Source organism: Ricinus communis, chromosome 2 (genome assembly GCF_019578655.1).
Source record: "Ricinus communis isolate WT05 ecotype wild-type chromosome 2, ASM1957865v1, whole genome shotgun sequence".
NCBI classification, from domain to species: domain Eukaryota; kingdom Viridiplantae; phylum Streptophyta; class Magnoliopsida; order Malpighiales; family Euphorbiaceae; genus Ricinus; species Ricinus communis.
The window spans coordinates 17,097,848-17,122,862 of NC_063257.1; the positions used below are offsets into that span (position 1 = coordinate 17,097,848).

The 25,015-nt window shown below is 32.2% G+C and overlaps 2 protein-coding genes across 4 annotated transcripts; one reads left to right on the forward strand and one right to left on the reverse strand.

Annotated features, from left to right (window-relative positions):
• Nucleotides 1–834: 834 nt before the first annotated feature.
• Nucleotides 835–5,389, forward strand: LOC8262820 (transcription initiation factor TFIID subunit 15b). The gene is made up of 6 exons (XM_015720543.3): nt 835–1,143; nt 1,249–1,357; nt 1,453–2,143; nt 2,563–2,713; nt 2,889–2,967; nt 4,976–5,389. The coding sequence occupies exons 1-6, from the start codon at nt 936–938 to the stop codon at nt 5,085–5,087; spliced, it is 1,350 nt and encodes a 449-aa protein (XP_015576029.2). The 5' UTR covers nt 835–935; the 3' UTR covers nt 5,088–5,389.
• A 7,600-nt stretch (nt 5,390–12,989) lies between these two features.
• LOC8262822 (protein FLC EXPRESSOR) lies at nt 12,990–21,253 on the reverse strand. Of its 3 annotated transcripts, none has more exons than XR_001535359.3 (5): nt 20,648–21,253; nt 13,783–13,955; nt 13,588–13,670; nt 13,241–13,328; nt 12,990–13,157 (listed from the first exon to the last, which is right to left on the reverse strand). XR_001535359.3 is itself a non-coding variant. In XM_002521144.4 (4 exons), exons 1-4 carry the CDS (start codon nt 21,181–21,183, stop codon nt 13,113–13,115), a joined length of 837 nt encoding a protein of 278 aa, XP_002521190.3. In that variant the 5' UTR covers nt 21,184–21,252; the 3' UTR covers nt 12,990–13,112. The 3 variants fall into 3 exon arrangements, 1 of the variants encoding a protein (XP_002521190.3); XR_007214861.1 differs by having other exon boundaries at nt 13,241–13,351; XM_002521144.4 differs by lacking the exon at nt 13,241–13,328 and having other exon boundaries at nt 20,648–21,252.
• Between the last annotated feature and the right edge of the window lie 3,762 nt (nt 21,254–25,015).

Genomic DNA, 25,015 nt, shown 5'->3' on the forward strand with positions numbered 1-25,015 from the left:
CTTGATTCCAAGAGACAACAATAAATAATAAAAGTTTTAACAATTTAATTTATTAAAAATAATTATTACATATGAGAAATTATTAGTGTAAGAAATAGATAAAAAATTTAAAATTAATAAATATATATACTTCTCATATATATTTATCTTAATATATAATAAATACATAAATTAATAAAAATATATAATCAAAATCAAAATATTATAAAAATAAAAATAAAATTTGTTCTTTTATATTAATATAATTACAAATTAAATTATATAAAATATATAAAATATATAAAATAAAATTTTTAGATATAAAATAAATAAAATACTCATTAATAGCATGAATAAATTGCTAGTATATAAAAAGATACGAAATAGAAGAAATTTTTTTTAACTGACTAAAAATATACTCATTAATTTATTCTAATTTTATATATAATTAATTTAATTTTTTATCTTTTTAATTTCTTAATTGGTTAACTAGTAATTTATTTAATTCAATCATATAAATTTCTAATTTTATAAGAAATGATAAATTACTTACTATTTATACACACCAATAGTAAAATTTAAATAATTTGATATAAATTTTTTAAATAATTAAAAAAAAAAAAAAATATATTTTTAATTTAATTTTATTAACATATTAATTTATGTTTTGTTATTATTGTGATAATAGTTTATTTTTATTTTATTAATGTATTAGTTTATGTGTTTATTTATAAATACCTATTAAATTTATAAAAAGATTTTATCAAAAAATACTTACAAAATGTTTAAGTATTTTTAATATATATAATATTTTATAAAAAGTAATAATATAGATGAGCCCTGCTTTACTAGCCAAATGGCCCCTTTTCCTTTATATAAAAGTTTCATAGCTTATTATCGGTGAGTAGAAGAAGGAAAAATAAAAAGGAGAAAAGAGAAAAAACCTAAACTCGATCATGTCTGGGATGTACGCTCAAGACGGCGAATCTGCCCCTCCATCTTACGGCGGTGGGGGTGGCACCGGTGGGTATGGAGGTGGGGGAAACGGTGGGGGCGGGGGCGGGGGCGGGGGCTACGGAGGTGATGTTGGTTATGGTGGCCGTGGAGGTCGAGCTGGAGGTGGCGGTGGCGGAAGAGGATATGGGAGTAACTCGCATAATCGCGGTACAAACTAAATTTTGAATTTCTGTATTCGGTGCAGTATAGGATTAGGTTTATAAGGTTTTTTTTGTGTGTTTAATTAATTTTTTAATATGATCTGATCGGCAGGAGGATATCAAGGAGGAGACCGTGGTGGAAGAGGCGGCGGAAGTGGTGGAAGAGGAGGTGGCCGAGGTGGTAGCGGAAGAGATGGTGATTGGCTGTGCCCTAACCCTAGGTGATAAATCTTTTTGTAGATTGTTGGGGAAATATATATACTTTCAGTTTAAAAAATTATGTTATCTTATATATATTATTTATGGATTTATATAGCTGTGGCAATTTGAACTTTGCAAGAAGAGTTGAGTGTAACAAATGCGGGACTCCCTCCCCTGCTGGTGCTAACAATGACCGTGGAAATGGTGGAGGTTATAGCAAGGGAGGAAGTGGTGGCACCCGAGGAGGTAGAGGTGGTAACTATGATGGTAATAGGACCAGCAATTACAATGATGGGGGCAGAGGTGGTGGCTATGATAATAGGAGTGGTGGCGGCAATAGGGGCAGCTCATATGGAAGAGACAACGGTGGTGGTTACAGCCAGGTGCCTCCATCCGCAGTCCCATCCTATGGTGGTTCTGGAGTTAATTATCCCCCTCCACCTAGCTCATATGGCGGCAATTCAAATTATGGAATGGAAGCAGTTCCTCATCCTCCAAGTTACACTGGTGGACCTACATCTTACCCACCATCTTATGGTGGTGCTCCTGTGAGTGGTTACAATGATGTTACAGTTGATATAAGAAGTGGCGGACGAGGTGGCCCACCTGGTGGATATGGTGCTGGTGCTCCACGTTATGAAGGAGTCAGTGGGTATAGTGGTGCTTCTGCTGATGCCCCAGCTAAAATTAAGCAGTGTGACGGAAATTGCGATGATACTTGTGATAACTCAAGAATTTACATATCAAATCTGCCTCCTGATGTGACTACTGACGAATTGAGAGAACTTTTTGGGGGCATTGGACAAGTAATTCCAGTTTTCTCCTTCAGTTTAGACTTAGATGCTTGTGGATTTACATTTGATGCTTCAATGTTTAGGGACTGTTTGACGCTTTAGTTATGCTTCTTTCTAGAAATTGATCACCAATTGATCTTCTATACCGCCTTTGATTTACTTGTTACTTATCATCAGATTTAACCTACACTATAGAATTGGCATTAATGGTAAACAAGGTCTAAAATGATATCAAACTATATATCATGGGTGCCTTCTAGACCGACATTGTGTTTTTGGTCATCTTGTTTTTATCTTTGGTCTCTTCACTTCATGATGGGGCTTGTCTTGATCAATTGAGGTCATTTACAAAGTATGGTTACTTGATAAAACTTTATTGTAGCTTTACTATATTATGTGATTAAAATGTTTTTACACTGATTATTATTTAGGTTGGAAGGATTAAGCAGAAGCGTGGCTATAAAGATCAGTGGCCGTGGAATATAAAATTATACACAGATGAGAAGGGAAACAACAAAGGCGATGCAGTTTTGTCTTATGAAGATCCATCTGCTGCGCATTCTGCTGGCGGTTTTTACAATAGTATTCATCGTGCAACTGTTTCTCCTTATGTTTTGTACTTCTTCTAAAAATATCTGTTCTAATCCTTGCGTAGAAATGGCCTCATTGCCCCCCTCTTATCTTTTTTTTTTTTTTGTTCTAAAATTATTTTCCCATAGTTTGATATTGTATGCTTAGTTCTTGTTTTGTTTGGCAGATTATGATATGAGAGGTTATAAGATCAATGTTGCGATGGCAGAAAAGACAGCACCAAGGCAGCCTTCATATGACCATGGGTAACTTCCTAAAAGATTCCTGTTTATTGTGGCCAGCATGTATGCTTTCACCTGCATTTTTGTCATGTTCCAGTTTAAATTCTTTCAGCTCAATTTATGTTATATTCATAACAATAACTTTTTTTTTTGTCAAAATATATATGTTGGCAAGCACATTTGTTCTTTGTGCATTCTTTCAGCTATATTATATATCAGGATAAAAATATTTGGGTTTATTATTATCTACCCCCTGAGTTTATAACTAACTCATTAGTCAGGATCTGCATTTTATTTAATGTAAAAAAATAAAAACCCTTTTATTTATATTTAACTAATTAAATACCCCCTAACTTAAAACTGGCAAAAAACTTCCGTTAGATGCTTTTGAAAGGACAGAAATACCCTTCAACATAATTGAATATTACAAATGATATTTAAAAGAAAAACAAATGACTCGTATAACAATTGTTTATCTCTCTCTCCTCACATTCCCTTTCTCTCAATCCTTTCTCTAACACAGAACAAATTGAAAAAGAGAACTCCAACAAAATAAAAAATGTGATAGAAGAATTTCGTCACTTCTTCAATCTCTACTCCACTACAATCAAATCCACTTCAAACAATATCATCAATCTTCAAATAATAATGCAGTTCTTGATTTTTTCAATCACCTCCTTCAACAATTCGACACTGTAAACAAATCCATGTCACTGTCACTTCTGGCTATTCCTCTGCTTTCTTGGCTGCATATATTATATCTGTCTATGCTTGTTTTGGGTATCTTTGTTGATGCCCAAAAAGTATTTGACACAATCCCTTTTGAGAGTAGATCTAATTTTATTTTATGGAATTTAATCTTGAGAGCTAATCTTTCTCATGAATGCTATGAAAACACCATTAAATTGTATGTTAAAATGAGAATGATTGAAACTTTAGGAGATGGGTTTACTTTTCCTTGGTTAGTAGGGGTTGTGCCTATATGGGTAGTTTTAATTTAGGTAAAACAATTCATGAGCATGTTTTATAAATGGGATTTCAGAGTATCTACATGTTGCGAATGAGTTAATTGGTATGCATACAAAATTGGGTCAAATGAGAGATGCACGCAACCTCATTGGTGGAGTGAGTGTTAGAAATTATGTCTTGTGGAACATGATTGTTTCAGCCTACATGTTCAACTATGATTGCAGTGGTGCACTTGAGATTTTTTAAGGGATGGAATTTGAAGGGATGGAGCCAAATCTTTTTCCTTGGACATCATTGATTTCAAGTTAAGTGCGTCCTGGTTGGCATGAGGAAGGCACTAAAATGAAAAAAATTTCTTAGTTGCAGAACCTATTGGAAAGAAAATAACAACTTTACCTTATGTTATAATAGCAAATCAATGAAAGGGTATATTAGGAAGTCGTACAGTTGTGGGACCCACTAAAATAATTTTACCATCTGAACTAACAGAATATACCGAATATTCTTAATGGAGGGGTAATAAGTTAGTTAAATATAAACAAAAGGAGTTTTTAATATATTAAATAAAATGCAGGTCCTAACTAATGAGTTAGGTATAAAACTCAGAGGGTAAATAGTAATTAACCCAAAATATTTCACTATCCTATTGTCTGTGTTGACCGATCATGTTCTGAACTTAATTAAAAAAGAAACATAAGCGTGACTTAAGTGTTTGATATCGGATTAACTGAGATTCTCCTGTCCCTCTCTGGTATCCCTTACATAGCAAGGATTTTTATTGCCATGTGCGATTGTATCACTAAAACCTCTTTTTTCCTCTTCCAAGAAAATATTACTTATTACAGCAGGAGATTTCAGATAGTGGTAAAAGACTACTGATGCCAGTAATAACTTGGAATATGTGTTTCATTGCTCGTCTTTATATTGGCTTCACTTATAGTTTATGCTGTTTATCAGTAACCATCCTTGTGTTGGTAGTTTCATTGGGCAAGGCAGTCAATAAATCATTATATGTCTCCAATATTGTTTAATATGTATGATTGACCAATTGATGGTGCAACAGAGGTGGTAGAGGTGGCTATGGTGGAGGTGATCGGCGCAGGGAGAATAACAGAGATGGAGGTTCCGGCCCTGATAGGCATTACCACGGTGGAAACCGTTCACGCCCGTACTGAGAATTTCAGCTCTGAGCTTTTTATGTACTAAGAATTATGATCTGAGAGATTTTATTATATTCCATTTCCTGGGGGGTTCTTAAACTGGAGACTAAGAGGTAGGTTGTTCATTACACTGAGCAAGACAATACCCTTTTTCTCCTTTTTCTGTTTACTCATGGAGGGGTTTCTGTTTTAGGCATGGGATTGATTTTAATTGTGTGAATGTTTTTATAGAGGCAAGTGGATTAACTCCAAATTGCTTGCTGCTAAGGTAGGTTGATATTTTCAGGTGAGTGCAGCTCTTTCAAAATCTTACTTTATCCTTGTCTGGATGCAAGAAGGTGATGTATGCTAATTATCTTTTGCATGTATCATCATTGTAGCATAGGAAATTCATGTATGTCATTGCTAAGTGATTAGCAACAAATTTAACTTGGGTGTCTTCATTAATTTCATTGTTTCTTATGCGACTTTTCTCGTAAAAAATTTGATCTTGACATAATATTGTGCTACATTGCATATAATATGTTACAAAACAAATGTCTTGGATATTAATTACAAAGGGACGTCACAAGATCTCCCTGAGGCTTGCATCACTTTTCATAATTAAAAAAACAATAGTGTCTTATTTACTGTGGAAAAGCAACATGTTTCTGTGTTGGATTGTCAGCTAGAAAGGAAATTTCCTAAATCCCACACAAGGGAATGGAAGTGTTGACTTTCAGAAGGTGTAACAAATTTAGCTTGGGTATCAATTTCATAAAACTTTATAGACTCGTAACTATCTTACCTTTAGAATCATGTCCTTTCTTTTGTATTTCAAATATATTGCATAATAGATATGCATGAAAGGTCATACATTTTTGCCTTCTTAATTGCAAGCCGCAGCAGCTCTATATGTTGCTCTGGGTGTCTGAACAGTATTTACAAGTACTCTATATAAGCATTATTCTATAATGTAGGGACAGCAATTTTCATATAATTGAAATTGCACTTTAAAATTTAATTCCATAAAAAATGAAGGGACGAGTGATTTCTCCTGACTCAAATGGCTGTAGTTGTTAAAAGAATTATACATTGAGAGTGCTTGGATATTCATATAACATAAATTTTTGCCATCTCATTAGAATAGATATATTCTTCAATCAATCCTCTTGAAGCTGTCTCTCTTAGTTAGGCTAAGGCTAGTTTAGGAATGGAGGCATCTTAGCAAGACAATTCGATTGGTAGCAGGTTTGGAACCCTCTGGATAACCTGTGGAAAGATGGATCTATTTATTTGGGTCTGGTGCTTTTAACCACTAGTAACCTGTGAGGCAATCAAGTTCAGCATGGGTGGTGATCGGTGGTGCTGCTGCATCCTGGTGCCTTGTGAACTCGTTGAAAGCTTTTGCTGTTACAGGATTATTTTTATTTTATGTTCTTGATGGATTAGTTACGTTATTTTTCAGAATATTTCGTTACAAAGATAAATTTGATAGATTTCTACTTACTGGCAGCCCTTTTTCACTCCTTTTCTCTGGCATCTACAGCAGTAGCTTTTTGCTGCTTCAAAAGTTATATTGGCAGCGCAACCCGCTATTCGGTATATCCTTCGGGCTAGGGTTTAAATGGTACACACCTTAAACAAAGGATAGTTATTCCAACCAGCCTGCAGTCGAGGGTAATTTGTACTTTAATGTCTGTGAACTTGTGGCGATCTTATTTGATAAAAAAAATCGTAATTTATTGAGGATGTATTTCATTAAGCTTTTCATTATATCTTTTTAAATGAGCGAGTTTATTTAATGACTTTTGTAGAGATAAAGTTTTTTCTATAGTAATTGAGAGGTTCTATTGATTTTTGTTGACTTCCGTAAATTATTAGTTATTTTTGGTATTCTAATTTTCTTTAAAAAATATCATTCCTTTTATCTTTTCTTTCTTGTCTCTACTTTTATGTTAACCATTTTATTTTATATTATTGTTCTATCAAATTTAAATTCACAAAATATTAGATTTCAAGCCCCCGAGTCCTTATTGTTCTACTAAGCTACCGTTGCTATCGCTCTTTTATTTAGAAATTGATAACTAAAATCTTAATCCCTAAATTTACAGTTGTAAGCTTGCAATCAAAACGTTAAATTATTTGATTTAGTTAGTTTTTTCATTGTAGAAATTTCATTATTTTTTTAAAATTATTTTTAAATATTTCATATATTTTTATTTTATCTCCTTTAGAATTTTATAAAAAATATTAAATTTTGTAAAAAATATTAAAAGGATATTATTTTATCTTGTATAGTAAAATTAGTAAAATGAGATTTATCAATTTTATTTGTATTTTTTATTTTCTTAAAATCTCATTAAAAAGGGATTAAAAAGTGACATAAAAGATTTATTATTTTTGTTTTCTTATATCTGATGTTTAATATTTGTGAATATATATATTATAATAGCTCGGATGTTTTAATGATATGAAAAAGTATTTTAAAAATATATAGTAATATATTAAAAATATACCAAATTTAACAAAAGATATATAAAAATATAATTAAAATAATTAATAAAATTATTTAAGAGCACCAATAAAAATGATAATTTTATATTTATAGTAAATCTAATTTTTTATGTCAATAAAAAGATAAATAAAGATGAAAAATGAAAAATAATATTGTCATGGTTTTATTAAAAAAGAATTGACACTAAAAGAATAATAATAAAATATTAAAAAAATATCATAATGTAATTTAAAAAAGAAACTATAAATAAATCCTTTTCAATTTTTAGGTAGTAAAAAGAAAGTAGCCGTGTATATAAGATTTTGTATTCTAATTTCGTATATTTGTAAAAAAACTCTTTCATTTTAATTGAAGGAATGATAGCTTAGTTAACAAGCTCTAATTCTTCAATTTCTTTATCTTCTTTTTGGTCCACGAGAGGAATAAACTATATTAACGAAAGAAAGAGTCTATTACAATCAAGCCAAAAAACTCAGGGGGAGGACATGAAAGCCAAGCATATGAGAGACTACCATCCAAAAATTCCTTTGGTAACCATCTAGCAGGCTTATTTTTTGACTTGTGGATAGCAAACCATCTAACCAAATCAAAAAGATGAAGTCGCTCTCTTACTTGGTCCATAACATGAGCAATCTCCCAATCAGTCCGAGCAAGGCTAGATAAAGCTTATACAATACAACTATTCTCGCAAAAAACATCAAAGCTAACTACGCCCAGAGACTGAGCAAAATGTAGATAAGCAGATGCAGCTTGCACTTCAATAACAACTAGAGACAAGCTCGAAAAGGAAACAGTGACCCCGTCCACGAGAGTACCACTCTCCCTCCTGCACAGAATAACCACAACTGCCAAATCTTTAATCTTATCAAGTTTTACAGCAATATGAAAACAAAAAGATTGAACAATGGGAATCTGTATTAAATGATTATTATCCTTAATGAGAGCAGTATATGAAGCTTGTGGAACTTTAAAACATTCTTCAACTAAGAAATCACCCATCTTGGCCATTCTAACAAGGTCAAGATTTTTCCCTTCAAATAAAAGCTCATTTCTCCCCTTCCAAATAGCCCATAGCATAAACCCTAACCTAATGAGGACATTTTCGGCTTTAGCTTCCTTCCAAGTTCTTATCATGATTTCACACTAGTCAGCAAAAGATAAGGATTGTGAAAGCTGTGGGGCATAGGACAAGCAGGGCGCAAACCATATTCACCTAGTTCTAGGACAAGATATGAGAATGTGCTCGATTGTCTCAGGTCCCTAAGAGCATAATACATAAGAGTCATCCCTTACAATCATCCTTCTAACCATAGTGGCCCTCACAGGAAGGATCTGCTTAGCAGCACGCCATATGAAAGAATTGATTTTTCAGGGGAGATTGACTTTCCATAATGCCCTCCACAAGGAAGGATTGAATCTTTAAGTTTAGATAGGTTATCCCAACTAATTAGACTAAACCTGGGGTTATCAATATCTTGACTTCTCCAGAACTTTGCCATAATGGAATTAAGCTCATGACACAACCCTTTTGGTAGAAGAAAATAAGACATTACAAATGAGAGAATGGAGGTAAAGACAGACCTAATCATTACATCTCTACCACCATATAATATAAACTTTTGCTTCCGGAGACTAGCTTTGCCTAGAAATCTATCCTTAACATAACCTAATGTGGCCCTCTTGTTGCTTCCCCAAATAATGGGAGCTCCCAGATATTTTTCAAAATTTATGACCTGTCTAACCCCAAGCAAATATACTATTTGGTTCCTAAGGGTTGGCTGAACTGATTGACGAAAAAATACACCCAATTTGTTAAAGTGGAACAACTGCCCTGATACTTCCTAATAGCAGTCTAGGATTCCTTAGTTTTGGTTATCTCCTAAATATTTACTTGTAGGAATATAATGGTATCATCTGCAAAGAGCAAATGTGACAGCATAGGACATCTTTTATTGATCTTAACACCAGAGAACTAACCTTCCCTAATAGCTTTCTTGATATATAAAGAGAAAGCATTTGCAATGAATAGAAACAGGGACAGAGGATCTCCGAGCCTGAGACCTCTTAATGCGGTAGGAGTGCCATTGATTAAGGCTCAATAAGAGACAGTGCTCACACATTGCTTGATCAGCTGGATAAAATCTTTGTGAAATCCCATTTTACTCATAATCAATTCTAAGAACTCCCAGTTGATCCTGTCATATGCCTTTGCAATGTCTAATTTGAGTGCTAGACAAACATTCTTAGCCGAGCATGGTTTCTTTAAGAAGTGCATGTATTCATGAACCACCAAAATATTCTTTTGGATATGCCTTTGGGGAACAAAAGCAGCCTGAGAATCATCAATAATCGAGTGGAGGTGGGGTTTTAACCTACTGACCAAGACTTTAATGTATATTTTTTATGCAACATTACACAGACTTATTGGTCTATACTGATACAAAGACTCAAGGTAGGATACTTTCGGAATAAGGGCAATATGAGTTTGATTAAAGAACATATTAATAGTAGCAACCAAGTCATTCGTGACCATAGACCAGAACTTTTGGTAAAACATAATAAAAGGGCCTTGGTGCCTTAGAAGGGCCCATACTAAAAACACAACTTGAACTTGTTCTGAAACCTCCTTTAATAACCCTCTATTCATATCATTAGAAATGACAGGTGTCACACAATTTAAGACCCGTTCAGGATCATGGATACCCTGATTGGTATAAATATTATGAAAGTATGTACTAGCTGCCTCCCTGATATCCTCAACTTGGCATTGTATTTAAACTTTTCGAAAGCTAATATGTTCTGATCCACTCCTCATCTTAGTAAGGGCAAAACTTAAGGACATGCCTTATTCTCCCACATAAAAAACAAAACTCCGAGAGCCTTTCATATCGGAACACAATCCAATCATTCTCATACCTTCCCGTTGGAAACTTCCTCCAGTCATTCCAAAACCCTGTCGACAACGGCTGCTCCAAATCCACAAGGACTCTAACTTTCATGTTGAACATAAACCTCACTAATGGCACTAAGGAATCCATTTTGATGAGCCCTGCAAATAATCTTCCAATCGTCTGAGCATTCTGCATGTTGATTTGCTCAGGTGGAAGATTGTGCACTTCAACCTAGAAGGGCATTGGGAAAAGTCCAGTTGATCTATTGGTGTGTCTACTGGCCAATCCACTAAAACCAGCAGAGAGTTAAACACTAACCATGGGATGCCCTCAATGACCCACTGCTTATCCTTAGCCAAATCAAAATGAAAGATAAAGGTGTTCTCGTTTCTTTTCTGCACCAGAAATTCTCTTTCCAGTTTCCATATTTTCTGCAAGTTCACTTTTAACATTTGCCTCGATATATTCCTAAAGGAGAGTGACCCTCTCACAAGGATCTTTTCTGAGTAAAACATTTGCATATTAGATGTAGACTCCAACTGTAGAGTTTTCTCAGAACACTGAAGTTTCTCAATTTTTTGGATGATATCCGTAAGTACCTCATCAGACTGAGTCTCCTCATCCATGATGACAACTCAACAAGTAATAACTCCGAACTTTAATTAAACAACGCCCAACAGGGAATTAAGATGCTACTACTATTAAATGCAATAGAACGCTTAAAGGCACCCACCTGCACCACCGGTAAGAAAACAAAAAAAAAAACTAAAGGACTAACAAGCCACACACTTGCTACACAAGACGCTCAAGGGAACGTGCTCCACATAACTCCAAGCTAGGGAGATTTTCGACACCATTTTTTTTATCTTGGATTTTAATAAGATCTGTATGACTAAATTAAACATATACAATATGATACTATGGAGAATATAATGTTATTAGGCTATAACAAGAAAACTAAACTGACTCTGGCATGTCAGCATCATTTATCTATCGATTGCACTAAAAGAATATTAATCATGCACCTGTAGGATGAAATACTTCATCTCAGGGAACTAATTAGAAAAGAAAACAAATCATTATGCACTTGGCTTTTTAATCATAACATATATAAAAGTGCAAATATGGGAAAGACAATTAAATTTACTAAGATATCCTTATATGTTCTATAAAAATAGGTTAATATAGTAATTGACTAATTGAATTATCTTCGGTAACAAAAAAGTAAAATGTTAAGAAATATTAAATTAAGTTGAATAAAAATTCTTAAAAGAATAGGAATGTGCATTCTTATCTCTTTCAACTAAAATTTTATTTTATTGAGAGGTTTTAGCAATTCCATTTACATATCTAATTCCATATGATAATATCTATTCATAATTAAAATTAGTTAAGTAAAACTATTAATATAATTAGAAAATAGATGTAATCAAAATAACTAAAAGGTACATATATTTATATTTGGACATGGTGTTGAAAATTTAAATAAAAATTTATAATATTAAAATAAAAAGGTAAAATAACTATAAATACAAATAAATGCATAAATTAAGAAAATTATAAAAACACCAAATTAATATGCTTTTGAAAATTAGATTAAAGGAAAAATTTTAAAAATAATTTAAATTTACTTTAACAAATAAATAAAAATATTTGAATTATTTATACTTTAAAATTGATAATATATTAAATTAATATGATATCTAAAAAATTAAATTTTTATTTAATAATATTACTGTATATATTTGAAAGTAATACATTTTTTTTATTAAAGTTTCAAATCTCTAAGTTAGTTTATTAAGATTATAAAAATCATGCATAGGTATTATAATTTAGTTATTGTATGTAAAAAAATACATCATTTTAAAATATTTTAATTAATAGAAACACCTTGAAAAAGTATTATTTAAAGCGAGAATCTAATATAAACTTGATGCGAAGTGATTTAATGAATCATCAAATTTAAATGTATTTTACAATTTATAGTAAATTTAAATGTACGGGCATAAATATGCACCCATCTTGATGTCATCTATATTATAATTTTTTTTCTTTAATTGTTAATTTGAGGAGAGTTAAGAATATCATTAATGAATATGCAATAAATAAATTTATATTTTAACTACATTTGATTTTTAAGTTGATTTCATCAATTATATTTAAAAATTTGAAAGATACGTATAATATAGACAATTTTAAGCAATAAATTATAAGGCAAAAAAAAACTTAATAAAGCTACAATTTTAATATTCATTACTCATTCTTATTTTAAAGTAATTTCTAATTAAAATACTAATTTGATAGATTATAACCTTTTAGCTTTTTTCATGCTTTTCTCTGTAAAATTTTCTCAATCACCTTTTTAAGTGATTAGTTCAACAACTAAAATAAGCAACAATGCAAAAGTTGCCATAATTTCTAAAACAATTAAAAATTTGATTATGATAATTATAAAATTAGTACGAAAAATAGTAATTAGCATAAATAATTATTTTTTTAATTTTTGAATTAATACATTGGAGGGTTATATAAAAAAGAATATATGTAATAAATTAATTATAACGAATCCAGCAATTAACATTCACGTACTGTGTAGATTAAAAACTAGTCTACTTAAATGCAAGTGGTCATTGAGCTGACAACTAGACATATTCATCCAGGCGCAAACTGGGGACCAGCATCAGTTCCACCTTGTACCTAAAATGTGCACACGAAAAACAAAGTATGAGCTTCTATCTCAAATAGATGGGTGGTGACTGTAAATGGATTGTGAGTACAACCACAGCTCCTTCCCAGTATCGCTAACTTCCATTAAATTTTTATCTTCCGCGTATAACAGGCAAATTAAGCTGGACGGTTCAGCTCCAACTGAAGTCAAAATCTTAGTGAAACTGCCAATATTAAAAAGCTCTGATCGCAAGTAAGATAGCATAGAAGTTTGGACTTTTATGGTCGTTAGATAATCAAAAGAATGTAAAGCGACAAACATGCTAATCAGTAGTAATATCCTATTAGTATATGCATTATATTATCTTTATTTACATGGACAACTAAAAGTACTGATTTTCGAGAGTTATCAGATCTAATGACTGGCGTGAAAAGGATGTAAAAAGGATAGAACACACACCTGATGGATGGCATAAAGATCAGGGCCCAGATTCCCTCCATAACTAACTTCAGGATTGCTGTAGCTTCCAGCATATCCAGGACCTAGACATTATACAACTTGGAAGGTCAAGAGCTGAATTTGAGTAGACTTTAAAAAGATGCCAGATTCAACAAAATCATGGATAAAAGAACATTAAGAAATGAGCAAATTTACTTGGGTTTGCTGCTATTGCTGCAGCAGCTTCTGCCCTTTCTCTTTTCTCCAAATTAGCCAGTTCAGCATGAACTTTTTCAATCTCACGAGCTACCGCAATCATATTTTGCTCCATTGTCTGACCATGCTCAAGATTACTAGCATACAGCTTCTTCTCATTTTCAATGGCAGCCCTACATCAAATAATAGTTATATTGTCAAATCCGTTGGAAGAAATGAGAGGGTACAATATACATTTTCATTACATTGGGGTAGAAAATTCCGAATCTGAGAATTTGTGCATGTTCTTTTTAGTACAACTTGCATACTAAAGATTTGGATCCCAAAGGATGTGAAGAAAAACAGCTTCTACCATATTTTAGGGAGTGTATCTGAAATTAGAACTTTCAAGTTGATATTCAATTCATCTTAAAACAAGTACCTAAAAGTTTTTGTGCTTGAAAGCTATTCAAACCCAAAAATACCTTTATTATTCCTTATGCACCTAGCCAAACACACATCATGAATTCAAACGAAAGCCAAAGTACTCGTATATTCTTCTGGAAGATGCCCTTGCACTATGTGATACTCATTTCCTTTAAAGGATCCAATAAGTTCATATGACAGTAACTTCTAACAATTACCTAACCTTATTACCATCAAAACAACTGTTTAAACAAATAATTAAACAAAGCTCAAGTTTAGAAGTTCATTTATGATCAAATTTAAAAATAGGTAAAATTAGGAAAAGATGGCAGATTGAACAAAAGAATGCATAACATTGGTAGAGCTACCATAAATATAGCATAAAAGCGAGTTGATTTAAACAAAATTGAAAATACAACACTTGCCCCTTTTCAATATAACCACTTCAATGATTTTAACTTCTTGCAAGATAAAAAAGTGAAACCAAGAAAAGCTTAAGTGGAGAAATTAAGTTCCAAGCTGTTGTAAGCCAAAAGGAAGGAGACAAATTGCTATAAGAGGAAGAAAAAATGTTGATGTACAAGAGAAATAGCCAAAGCAGCAAGCAGATTTTACACAAAATTTTGTAATGACCGTTAAGTTTTGAACGTTTGAAAGGCTATAACCCTACAGTGGGTATGGAAGGTTGAGAATAGAACAGCCATTATGCAACTTCCCATTACATATGCGACATGATGGCTGTTATTTAGTACAATGTAGCACAGCAGTTTGTGCTTCTCCTTGATGCAGAAAGCACAGAACCATAGAGAAAACAAATTTAAAGGCTTAAGAAATCCAGAACTATAACCTGTCACACAAGGTTTACGTGGGTGTGACTTTCGAATCCTGAAGTAAAAATATTATACCAGAAGCTAATATATTTAAATTGCCATGCTGAGGAATTGTATAATGAGGAGCTCAGAATAATTTGATGTCATTCAACTCTGCAAGCAAATTTTGGAACAGAAGCCTTCCACAGAATTTCCAGTGTAAGTCCCTGCCAAACAGACTCAAAGAGCCATTTTCCCTTAAACTGCTGTTTACAGAATTATGTGGATAAGAAAAACATCAAGAAAATTAAAATTCAAAGAATTAAGAGATTTAGAATTTTGGTCTAATATTTACAATTTCAATACCGAAAGAGTATTTCTACAATTTTCAGCTTTTCTGGAGCAGTAGTTAAAATATATCTTAGGAGTGTTTATTTTATTTTAAGTCTGATTTAGGAGGTTTAGTTGGTTTAGTATTTCCTAGTTAGTATTAATTTATAATTTTCCTTGTTAAGGATTCCTAATCTAAGTACTATTAGGACTAGCTTAGCCTATAAATATTTAGGCTTGTAACAATTATTAGGGAGTTTATTTTCAGATTAATAAACAAAGATTTCCTACAAGTTGCTCATCTAGAATTGTGTGTTTCAATTCTCTTTAGGTGCGACTCCTAAACCTTCTAAGTGTTGACTCGTAGAAGTTTTCTATATTTTCTTTCCCATTTTTCTATTTCAGATATGAGCTTCTGTCAAATCAGACCTAAATTCAATTTTAAAATGTTCATTTTCTGCAAAAATCAACATAAAACAGGTTATCAAAATCTGCCTACATTAATTTTGGCCTCCTCGCCCCACTTCCACTACATCAATCACCATACCACTTCCGTCCACAATCTGCGATTTTTTTATGCATGCGGAGTGTATCAGAGCTTCAAGATCCTTGAAGTTTATTGATTAGATTTTCGCAATAATAGTGACCAATGTTGAGCTGAATTCAAAGATTGATGCTAGGCATACAAGACATGAAGCAACAGTTACCCAAATTATGAGTTCAATTGGCTAATCGAGTAGACACAACAACTAACATATTAGAAGCTTGGATCAACTACTGATGAAAATGTTGCAAGACCACCAAATTTGATGCCCAAGTCTCAATGACCAGCTGCAGGAGTTGATTAGGTGTTATAGGTTGCGCGTAGGAATGGTGGGAACATCAACAAATTAAGCAAAACTATGTAACCAAGAACACGATTTGGCAGGAGACATCACCAAGAAAGTCAAGGTACATGTCCCAGATTTTGAGGGGAATGTAAATCCAACAATATTTTCTGACTGGTTATATAGTATCGACTCCCACTTTGATTGGTATCATATGGATTACAACCGAAGACTGAGGTTTTCCAAGATGAAATGTGCGGGGTTGACGAAAATATGGCAGTACGATGTTGAATATGAGTTGCAAATATAAGGCAACTTACAGGAAAAACGTTTGCCTTATAATTATCTTGAGAGGACTTGAGAACAGGTGTACGCTTTAAGGCAAGGCAACATGTCTTGAATATAGGCAAAAGTTTGAAGAATTGGCAATTTGTAGAGAAATTATAGAGGCTCTTCACAAATTATGGGCCAACTTACGGCTGGTCTAAGAACAAATATCAAGAAAGAATTATTTAGGTATTAAGGGTTGAGTCAGCCATCTATAAAACGAATTGGGATTCAAGCTAGGGACTCGACAATTAAAAGAGGATTTGGGACAAATTGTGCAACACCAAATTTACTACTTTGCAACCAGCCATTTTCTTCAAATACTACTAACGCTAAAGGAAAAGGTATGAATGCTTTAAATGTGGAGAAATTGAACAAATAGGATATCAATGTCCAGAGAAACAAAACCTGCACATTGGGGAAGAAAATGTTGATGAAGGTTATGAAGATAATTCAAGTAAGTTTGGAGATTATTTGAATGACGATTTACAAGATGATTATCAATAGGTTGAAGAGGAACAAGAGGTCAAACTTTTTGTTCAAGTTACGAAAGATGCTCAAGCTATCTATTGCTAGTGTTCAAAAAGTGAATTTCATTATTCCTGATGAGTTCATAGATGAGCCTAAAAGGAGGCTTAAAGTATTTCCTTTATTACCAATTGTTAAGAAGGCCAAGTTCAAGTCCAATGTATTATTGTTTTTGCTTCTTAGGCATTTCAAAACTGGAGTCAAGTTTTCTTCAACCAGAGGAGAATCATAAGAATAAGGAAAACATCAAGAAAATTAAAATTCAGAAAATAAAGAGATTTGAAATTTTGGTCGAATATTTACAATTTCAATAACCGAATGGTATTTCTGTAATTTCTAACTTTCCTGGGTATTGCCCCTTTGCTGGAGCAATAGTTAAAGTTTATTTTAGGAATCTTTAATTTATTTCAAGTCTAATTTAAGAGGTTTAGTTAGTTTAGTATTTCCTAATTAGTATATTTCCCTAGTTTAGGATTCTTAATCCAAGTAGTGTTGGGATTAGTTTAATCTATAAATATCTAGGCTTGTAACTATTATTAGGGAGCTTTTTTTCAGATGTAATAAACAAAGATTTCCTGCAAATTGTTGCTCTAGAATTGTATGCTTCAATCCTCTTCAGGTGTGACTCCTAAACCTTCCAAGTGTTGACTTTTAAAAAGTTTTTTATATTTCCTTTCCTATTCTTCTATTTCAGATTTGAATTTCTGTCAAATCGGACCTGAAATTCAATTTTAAAACCTTTATTTTCTGCAAAGAGATATGTAGAACAGGTTATCAAAACCTGTCCTATTTCACAGAAATTGTTGCCAGACTCAGCTTGAATTGCAAACAGCCATTCTTACTTTGTGCTATTTGCTTCCAAATATTACAGTATTAAAAACCCTAATTGTGCACACGAGTCTTAAACTTTCTAGCTTCCAATAAACCCAAAACCATCTATAAATAAATAGTTTAACTTGAAAATTATCTCAAGTCATTTCCACAATTTATTTTCATCTCAATATTCCAAATAAGTATCTGTATGTTCAAAGTGAATTTGCATGAATAGACCTTGATTACGATCTGCCAAAGAGTTGGTTCCTTACACATTTCATTTCCATCCGTAAATTCTCTGTTTCAACTTCTGGAGCTGCACTAGAACAGTTAAGAGTAGGTCTGGACAGGAGGAATTTTTTTCTTTAGTTTGATGAGAAGGGGAACAAATTCCCTGCAGTATTAGGATAATGGGCAAGAGCAGAGGGGGATCTAATGATTCGAGGATGAAAACAAAGAGATCGGAAAGTCTCACACTTGCTTCACGTTGCTGCCACTAGTGGTTCCAAAAATAACAATGTTTTGCAGGATTACTATCTCACAATGTATTTCTTAATTCAATTCTCAAAGTACACAAAAGAAACTTTAAACCAGAAAAGCCCATTTGACAGTTCAAGTGACTTTAGAAATCTAGCATGGAGGACTTGAGAAAGAAAGGACACCTATGACCTTCCTCAATACTTTTATCATTCATGTTTTTTCTTTTGTTTTTTTTTTTTTTTGAGAAGGGAAGTTGCGCAATTTTTAGAACTAACTAGCACAAATTACAAAGAACTACCCAACTTTGGAAAAAGGATAAAGCATTTAAAAATATTAGTGCTCTTATGCAGTGTTTTTGCAGATTTTAGTTACCTAGATGACATAGTTGTTAAAGATGCAACCCCAATGTGTGTAATGTGGACAGGCGCCAGGAGCACCTAATAGGATACTAGGGTTGCAGGACAAACATAAGACGTGGGAACTTTATTGCCTAGGTTAGCACCTATTCAAGATACAAAGAGCAATAAAGCTGTATCTGTTATGTTTTCTGCCAAACTTTATAAACTTTTCCTTGTATATTTTATTCCAGTCATATTTTGTGCTTCAGTTTGAAGATGATTTAATTTTTATAGAAGATACATCAAATATAATTCTATAGGTATATAAGGTGTATGAAGAATGTAGTCATAGTTTTCTATCCCCCCTTATTTATAAGTAAAAACATGAAGATAATTTTTGTCAAAAGCAATTAATTTGTTATTTAACTTTTTAGAGACTTGTCAAATTTTCCATTATTATGTAATTAGCTCTATGTATGTATTAAATTGACTTTGACCATAATAAGACACAAAGCATATTAGAAAAATAGCAATGTACAACGAGCTTTTCATAAAGTTAATAATAAAGTTGGATTCTGAAGATTTTCACATAATTACAATGCATAACAAACTTTTCTCAAGTTAAAAAGAGAGATGGACTCCAATATTTACAATTAAGCAAATCCATGCATATCTAAAAATCTGTACAATTTAGGGAAAAATTCATGTACACCAATAATTTAACACATAAAAATAAGAAAGAGAACCCGGGAATTCCTTAAAGAAGAACAAGAAGGAGATCTAGGAAAGAGAACTATATTTATAAATATATATAATCTGATTATAAGTTGGCTACTTGCTTAGGAGGTGTTATAATAATGAGAAAAAACAACAAAGAAGAATACAAGGAAAAGGACTGCTAATTTCGGTCCAAAAGAACAAACAAAGAGAAATAGATATAAAGAGAAGGCAAAAGACAAAGGCAAGGGTGCTGAAGCCTCTTGTAAGTAGGCTGCCACTTTCTCTCCTTTATATATTCTTTAATTATGGCTTTTTTCTAATATATCTTTCTTTTTCTTGATTAACCTTCTACATATTCCTTGTCTCTCTAGGTCTTTTTTTATTCCTGCATTGATCCCTCCATCTCTCTCTCTCTCTCTCTCTCTCTCTCTCCACTCTTTTCATGCTCTTTATTCCCTTATTTCGACTATTTTATTTTTTCCTTCCAAGTCCAAACAAAGTTTGTGATACTGACATTTTATGTTCTAACATGGAAGAAATCAAAGTAAATGAAGAAGAGAAACAATAAGGCATAAGAAGTAAATAGCTGAATCTTTAATGAATGATCATGAAGGTTATTTTGGGCTTAATGATGATGTATAGTTCTCCAATGTTTGCAGGGTGTGCCACAATTGAATAGCTGACTTATGAATGATTAGTCTAAATTTCTTAAATTTGAATTTACTAGCAAATTTCATTTATTTTACACCTCACCCCTCACACAAACTTGCCCTTGCACCTTGCTTTAAGGCTCCAAGGCCACATTTGAAACTAGGTAACTCATATTTTGAGGAAAACATATTTTTTCAGGGTTGGAATTGCAATGTTTTCAACAATTGAGGCACATTCTAATTGACCCCATAACTCATGACATATGTCCTTTTTAATAATTGATCGCAATACTTGTTAATAAATTTCAATTGGAGGGGTTTCTCAAGGACGGTGACATTGTTTAATCCTATATGTGATGCTGATGTGGCTTGGGGTTCCATTTTAGGCATGAAATGTAGACTTCAATTCCTGCAACTAATTGGAGCCCAGCGTTTGATAACATAAACTCAATACTTTGCACCTCAAAAGTTTAACTATAAACTTCAGCACCCTAATTGTCCACTTAAGTTGATTCCTTCTAACAAATAGAAAATGTTAATAAAAGAATTCCTCCTAATTATAATCCCAAATATAAGATGTTAGCAATGAATTATAAGTTGCATATGTACCAAAAAGAGGTAATTAAACTCTAAATTACCTTCCTCTTTGAATTTCTTTTTGCATGGTCTGTATATCAGCTTCAATTGCTGCCACTTGCTGTGCCTCCGTTCTTGCCTTAGCAACATCGCTATTAATTGCACGCAACTCTGCAGTAAGTTCCTGACGATGCACACTAAGTTTCTCTACATCTGCCGTAACCTGAACAAGCTCCGCTCTCAATGCATCGATTGACCGCACCTCCGCATCCAATTTCAGTGATCTCTCGTACACCTCCCGCACCTGATCGTCCCTCTGGGCCTTTACATCAGCTGCGGCAGCTGATAAGTGTCTTAATTCATCGTCAACGAGAGCGAGGTCTTGCTTTAATGCAAGGTGAGTGGCTGTGAGCTGTTGGTTGTCGAGAAGGAGGGTTTGAATCTCCCTGTGCTGAATAGCGATGCGGTCTTCGAGGATGGTTGATGGATGGTGGAGTCGAGGGACTCGGTTATGAAGGCGAGGGTCATCGACTGGAACTTGGCGGTGTTTTAAAGTATTGGGAGGCAGATTGTTGCGTCCGGCCATTTGTTGCACCATGCGAGAACGGGGATTAAGCCACTAAGGTGAGATTGCCTCACATGGGAAATTAAAATGGTTTATTTAGGAGCAGCAGTTGTTTGCCGTGCCCTGCGCATAGTGTGATTATTATTTTAATTATAAAATTAAATTAATAGTTATAATTTAATAAATATTTTAATATTTAATATTAATTTATAATATTTATAAATAATAATAAATTAATTTTTTAAAATATTATTAGTATAAATATATATTAGAAATATTTATTAATTAATTTTAATATAATATAATTTGATACAATAATTGATATTATTATTTTTAAAATTAAAATTTTATTATATAATTAAAAAATTAATTTATTATTAAATATAATATTAAAAGTATTATTTAAAATATTATTTTCTAAATTAAAATTATTATCTAATTAATAATTTAATATTAAAATATAATTTAATAATATATTATTTTTTAAAATATAATTAATATTATTATCCGATTAGAAAATTATTTATTATTTAATTAATAATATAAATATTAAAATATAATCAATATATTATTTCTTAGGATAAAATTAATATTACTATATGATTAGAAAACTATTTATTAGTTAATATAATATTAAAATATAATTAATATACTATTTTTAGGATAAAATCAATATTATTATCCGATTGAAAACTATTTATAGTTAACATAATATTAAAATATAAATAATATGCTACTTTTTAGATGGAATTAGTATTATTATCCGATTGGAAAATTATTTATTAATTAATATAATATTAAAATATAATAAATATACTATCTTTTAGGATTAGAGTCGATTTAATTAGGAATATAACTTATTAATCAATAAATTAATAAAAAAATTATAAAATTACATATAAGCTTGAATCCCATGTTTTAAAAATAGTACGTGTGTCAAAATAAAAATTTTATGTTTCAAAAATTAAACACACATACCAAAAAAATTTTAAGTATCGGAAATTAATTGATATATATATATATATATATATATATATATATATATATATATATATATATATTTGAACAATTGAACTTCGTTATATTTCTTTCTTTATATATACCAATTTTTCCTACTGACATGTGGTTTAATTTAGCATTGTAAATTATAAATATACTAGTTGTATCTAGTGCGTTGCACGACTGTTAATATTATTTTGATTATAAAATTAAATTGTCATATACAATTTAATAAAAAATTTAATATTAAATATTAATTTTAAGAATTCTAAAAATAATTGTAAACTAATTATTTTTAAATGTCCTTAATATTTGATGTGTCTAAATTAGTACTCGTAAGTGTACGAACCGTTCCTATAATAAGGATAAGTTTATCACGAGGTCGATCTCTCAAGGAACTATGAGGCCACTTATTATAAAGAATAATTATCAACACAAAACAATAAAAGTAAATATAAACACTCTAAATCAGTATTTTGAGAGAATAATATTCATAAAGTAAAATAACTAAACAATAAATAAATATGCAATGCAAATGCAAATGCTTGTGATTTAAAACTATATACTAAAGATAGTTTTTAGTGTAGCCATTTACTTTGTAATCTCCTTGTTTTACTTTAAGCCTAGATCTAATGAATGAGATAATGATGTGTCTTTTCCTTTCGTCACTCAAACTAATGATGCAACTAAAGTTTCTTATACTACATAGATTGAAGCAAAGTTGGTGTCTCTAATACATTCAACTTAAATATGTTCATAACAATTACTATTGCTAAATTAATATGATGGTTAACTAACAATAATAACTGAAACTAATAAAGATGTGAAAGTAAAGAAATCATTCATTAAATAAATAAATAACAATGTTCATTGATGCGATGGTTATGCAACTACAACTAAGGCAGTGAACTTATCGATGCAGCCTAGCACAACGGCAAGTATTAAAAATATCGTATCCCTCGGGAAAGTGAAATCCTAGAGTTACTACTTCATTCCTTGTTATCTAGCTTAAAATTAATAATGGAAGTTTCTAAATTTACTAATGACTAAAAACTAAATTCTAAGTGTAATGCGAGAATGAATGAGCAAAGAGAATAATCAAGACAAGAAAGCAAACCCAAAGAGGACCTAGACTTGTTGGCTACCAAACAAAGGATAACAAATTGTTGAGTCCGATTATGCTACCCCTGGATAGATTCTAAACTGAATTTTGTTTCCCTCTTGAGACAACCAAATTCCTAAACTTAAGAACCTAAAACTGAAATCTCTTCCTAACAATTGATTACTAAGTTAGCCTTAAGCTTTAATCCACTTCTATTAAGCTTTGTTAATTCTTTATCCGGCAAATTAATTAAACTTATCTTTAAGTGAAAATTAACTTGTTCTTACAACCAAATTTCCAAACTCAATTAGAATTTCTCAATTGTTAAAAGAATTCTATGAATAATACATTCAATGTAACAAAAACTAGAATTTCATTATTAATTGCAAAAAGAATACAAGAAAAGAAACTCAAATAATCTTAACAATTCAGTACAAAGCCAACATAGCAAGGAACCCCAATGGGTTCAATCAATCTAGCTACACATGTTCATGTCTAAAACAAATAGGAATTCAATTACAATGAAAGAATAAAGAAATTGAAACATATACACCCTTTTCCTAGAATTAGATGAATAACTCAAAGCCTTGATCTGCATTGCAAATGATCTCTAGAATTGCCACTTAATCTGCTCCAAAACTCCTCTTCAATCTTCAATCTAATCCCAAGAGTCACGAATCTGATGTAACAAGGTGGGATCAGTCTCCTGGAATCCACCTTGAAATGTCTGAAACGCATATAGTAAAATTATAGGGGAAGATGAAGAGTCAAAATTGCAGATCTAGAACTCTCTCTTCTCTTTTTGGCTCATTCCTTTTATAATATGCGCAAACACGAGCGTGTTCTTAGCTCGTGTCCCTCAACACGGGCCGTTCCGAGCTGTATTGTTCTACATATGACCGAATGAATGGAATCGAGCAAGGGCGTGTTCTGGCCCGTGTCACCAATATAGCCGTGCTCTTGATCCTAGTATGGGTGTGTTCTGGCCCGTGTTAACCAACACGGGCAGTGCTATGGGGCGTGTTACCCTCGGGAACTGTATTGCTTCAAGGTGCTTAAGCTACACGGCCTTAGAATTTCTACACGGGCTCCAACACGGGCCATGTTGACTTTCTAAAAGTTAACCCAAGGTCAAACGCTTCTGATTACGTCCGTCTTCATCTGAAATTGATCTAAAATTGCTCAAACATTGATGATGGACCTCTAGAATCTCCTGGAATACAAAAGGACACAAAACACAGGTGATCTTGAAATAGAAACACAAAAGATGCTAAGAAAATGCACAATAATATGCAAGCAAACATGTGTAAAACTATGCATATTGAATCACTCCACACTTAAGCTTTTGCTTGTCCTCAAGCAATTAACAACACAACTCACAAAACCGTAGTCAGCAAGTCCTCAAAGTTCATGCCCCTAGGCTACAACAAATAGCATTCAACACATTTCGAAAGAAACTCAATTGTAAGTTAAGTTGCAAATTATTAGTAGAGAATGGAGATAATATTAATGCACGAATAATTTAAACAAAAACTCAATAACAAATATCAAGAACCAATGCTTCACAGGGATCACTCAAGTCACTCAAAGTGTGTATAAGATGAGAAACAAATCCCTCAAAGAAAATGCACAAAAGTCGCTTACCATAAGCTTGCTCATAAATTCTATCTCCACTACTGCGAAAAAATGAATGCCAAAATCAAAGGGTCTTTACCATTGTTGTCATGGGGCTAAGGTAAAGGTATGGAAATTTGGGAAAGAAGT

Coding starts and splice junctions, on each gene's coding strand:
- LOC8262820 (XM_015720543.3), top strand. CDS start 936: ATGTCTGGGATGTACGCTCAAGACGGCGAATCTGCCCCTCCATCTTAC. Junction 1,358..1,452: donor TGGCTGTGCCCTAACCCTAG/GTGATAAATCTT, acceptor GGATTTATATAG/CTGTGGCAATTTGAACTTTG. Junction 2,714..2,888: donor TGCTGGCGGTTTTTACAATA/GTATTCATCGTG, acceptor TTTGTTTGGCAG/ATTATGATATGAGAGGTTAT.
- LOC8262822 (XM_002521144.4), bottom strand. CDS start 21,183: ATGGTGCAACAAATGGCCGGACGCAACAATCTGCCTCCCAATACTTTA. Junction 13,956..20,647: donor AAAGAAATTCAAAGAGGAAG/GTAATTTAGAGT, acceptor TATTTGATGTAG/GGCTGCCATTGAAAATGAGA. Junction 13,671..13,782: donor AGCAATAGCAGCAAACCCAA/GTAAATTTGCTC, acceptor TATAATGTCTAG/GTCCTGGATATGCTGGAAGC.